This window comes from Penaeus vannamei, chromosome 22 (assembly GCF_042767895.1).
Source record: "Penaeus vannamei isolate JL-2024 chromosome 22, ASM4276789v1, whole genome shotgun sequence".
Taxonomy (NCBI): Eukaryota; Metazoa; Arthropoda; class Malacostraca; order Decapoda; family Penaeidae; genus Penaeus; species Penaeus vannamei.
In genome coordinates this window covers 11632783-11635282 of record NC_091570.1, presented here as the reverse complement: position 1 = coordinate 11635282, position 2500 = coordinate 11632783, and the positions used below count along the sequence as shown (strand labels likewise).

General features: G+C 37.4%; 1 protein-coding gene across 2 annotated transcripts in view; it reads left to right on the top strand.

Moving 5' to 3' along the window:
* LOC113800641 (carbohydrate sulfotransferase 12) overlaps window positions 1-2500 on the top strand; it is a 10235-nt gene that overhangs the window by 1009 nt on the left and 6726 nt on the right. The window contains exons 1-3 of one of the 2 annotated variants that reach the window (XM_027351439.2): window positions 1-1019; window positions 1426-1577; window positions 2198-2273. The exon at window positions 1-1019 is cut by the window's left edge and continues 1009 nt beyond it. In XM_027351439.2, the coding sequence (XP_027207240.2) occupies window positions 1486-1577; window positions 2198-2273 (168 nt within the window). In that variant the 5' untranslated portion in view covers window positions 1-1019; window positions 1426-1485. Of the gene's footprint in view, window positions 1020-1249; window positions 1263-1425; window positions 1578-2197; window positions 2274-2500 lie in introns of those variants that run through there. The other variant, XM_070136549.1, reaches the window with a different exon arrangement.

Here is a 2500-nt window from a genome sequence, read left to right as displayed (position 1 = left end):
TTTGTTTGAGTAAACCATATCCTAGAGTAAAATAATAAATTATATAATTAATACGGACAATATATGCATTACTTTAGAAGTCAGGGCGACAAACGCAATAGATAAACAAACAAACAAGAAAAACGTTAATAACTAAATAGTGTTCCCCAAGTTATTAAAAATTGCTCAACTACCCACAACATACTATATGATCATTATTTTCTGTATCTCTGACATGAAGAACATAGGCTTACACTGATAGTGGTAAATACGGATAAAGTATGTAGTAAATTCCTTTGAAATAATCACAGCAGGTTAATAACATGGCAGACTGAATTTATTCCAACACTGCCACGATCTTGATGATAATATTACCACAAATACAATGATTGTTTCTATTGGATATTGTCATTGTAAATATTAAACATTCACAATGATTTCCTAATCGCATACATAACAACGTTACCCAAATTAGACCCATGACTCATTATATCAGAATACCCATAATAGTTATTGTTAGACCACACTCTTCAGGCTAATCTCTGATAACCGACAGATGTTTACCATATTCAGTGACATTTATCTACCCGAGTTTGGGTTAATAGAAAGAAGACATATAGTTTTATAATTTGTAACTGACCATGTTCTATTTATTTCCAAAGGTAACCAGGAACCATTCGACTTCCTCAAGTGCTTCATGGACATTGAATGAAGGTGCAGAGAGAAGAACGATTTGCCTGTCTAGAGTACTGTCTTTAACCTGAATCATAGAATTTTTGTGATGCAGAATACAAAAGTTTGGCTTCGGGTCCTGTGTGTGGTGTTCGGTGTGTGTGCGTTGCTCCAACTTCGCCGTGGAAACCTCCTGCGCTGTTCCCAACGAGGAGAAGGACGCAGAAGTTCGAGCTTTGGCGGGCTAGAGAGGGAGGACTTCATGCCAGATGACGTCGAAGAGCGGTTCCAGACGCGTCGGGAAAGGATGCTGAAGACCTGCCAGGAGGGAGAGAACAAAGAAGACATAGACACCACAATCAAAACACGTATGATATACTTCTGGAACTACATCACCCCCCATACTCCCTCCCTCTCAACACATAGTGTGTCCCCTTCTCCTCCCTCTCCCTCTCAACCCCTACTACCTCCCACTTTTCCTTCCGCTCTCCCTTTCAATCCCCATTAACCCCCATCCCCCCTTCTCCCTCTTAACCCCCCTCCCCCATCGACACCTTCCCACATCCTTTCCCCTGTCCCATTAACCCCCACTCGTTTGTACCATGTCAAAGGTTTGTACACACTAGGTATGGCAGACAGCAATTAGTATTTACTGCAAATCATTATATCTGTAAACAGTTTCTCATACAGAATGACTTTATTACTTTAAAGTTGATTATTATTGGTCTTTACTTATGTAAGAGGTAAGAAGTTCTCATCTATTGAATTTATCAGGTTGGCTCAGAAAATTGGCGTACTCATGCAAGAATAATCAACAAGGTAAAAGGACAACCCATGGATGAGGACAAACGCATTCTCTTGATCGAAAAACCTTTGGATGAGGTTGTCAACCACACCAAATCTCTTTCCAAATGGATGTCTGTCAGGTGAGTCTAATCAAGACACTGCTCACATGTAGCCTAACTGAAGTCTCTTGGTTAAAGAAATATTTCTGGTTAATATAAAAGTTTGGATTATTGTCTCTCACACACACACACACACACACACACACACACACACACACACACACACACACACACACACACACACATATATATATATATATATATATATATATATATATATATATGTGTGTGTGTGTGTGTGTGTGTGTGTGTGTGTGTGTGTGTGTGTATATATATATATATATATATATATATATATATATATATATATATATATATATATATGTGTGTGTGTGTGTGTGTGTGTGTGTGTGTGTGTGTGTGTGTGTGTGTGTGTGTGTGTGTGTGTGTGTGTGGATAGATTAGTAAATTAGGTATGTAACAATCCAAGGCAACCTATTCCCAAATCAGATTTCTATGGTGTGCAAACTCTTCATGACATTAATTTATTTAAAATCAGTTTGGATGCCGGCGTGTGTTTAAACAAATGCATGAAGACTTTAATAGATCCAACTAATCCATTAATACATTCATTGTAAACAGATGTGGAATACCATTCTTTGAGAAATGTAGTGCCCTGTAATACATTTTCCTCTCAACAGGCATCCTTTGACCCGCCTGGTGTCGTGCTGTCAAGACAAGTTTCGGAATGGATCGAACTCTTCAAAGTGGGAAAATGTAAGGGCATTTTTCTTGATAATGATATTTCTAGCTCATGGGTGCGTACATATCTATGCATTGCGCATCTCTCTCTCTCTCTCTCTCTCTCTCTCTCTCTCTCTCTCTCTCTCTCTCTATATATATATATATATATATATATATATATATATATATATATATATATAGACATATATATTTTTTTGTATATATACAAATTAAATATATTCTTACTAAATTGCTAATGC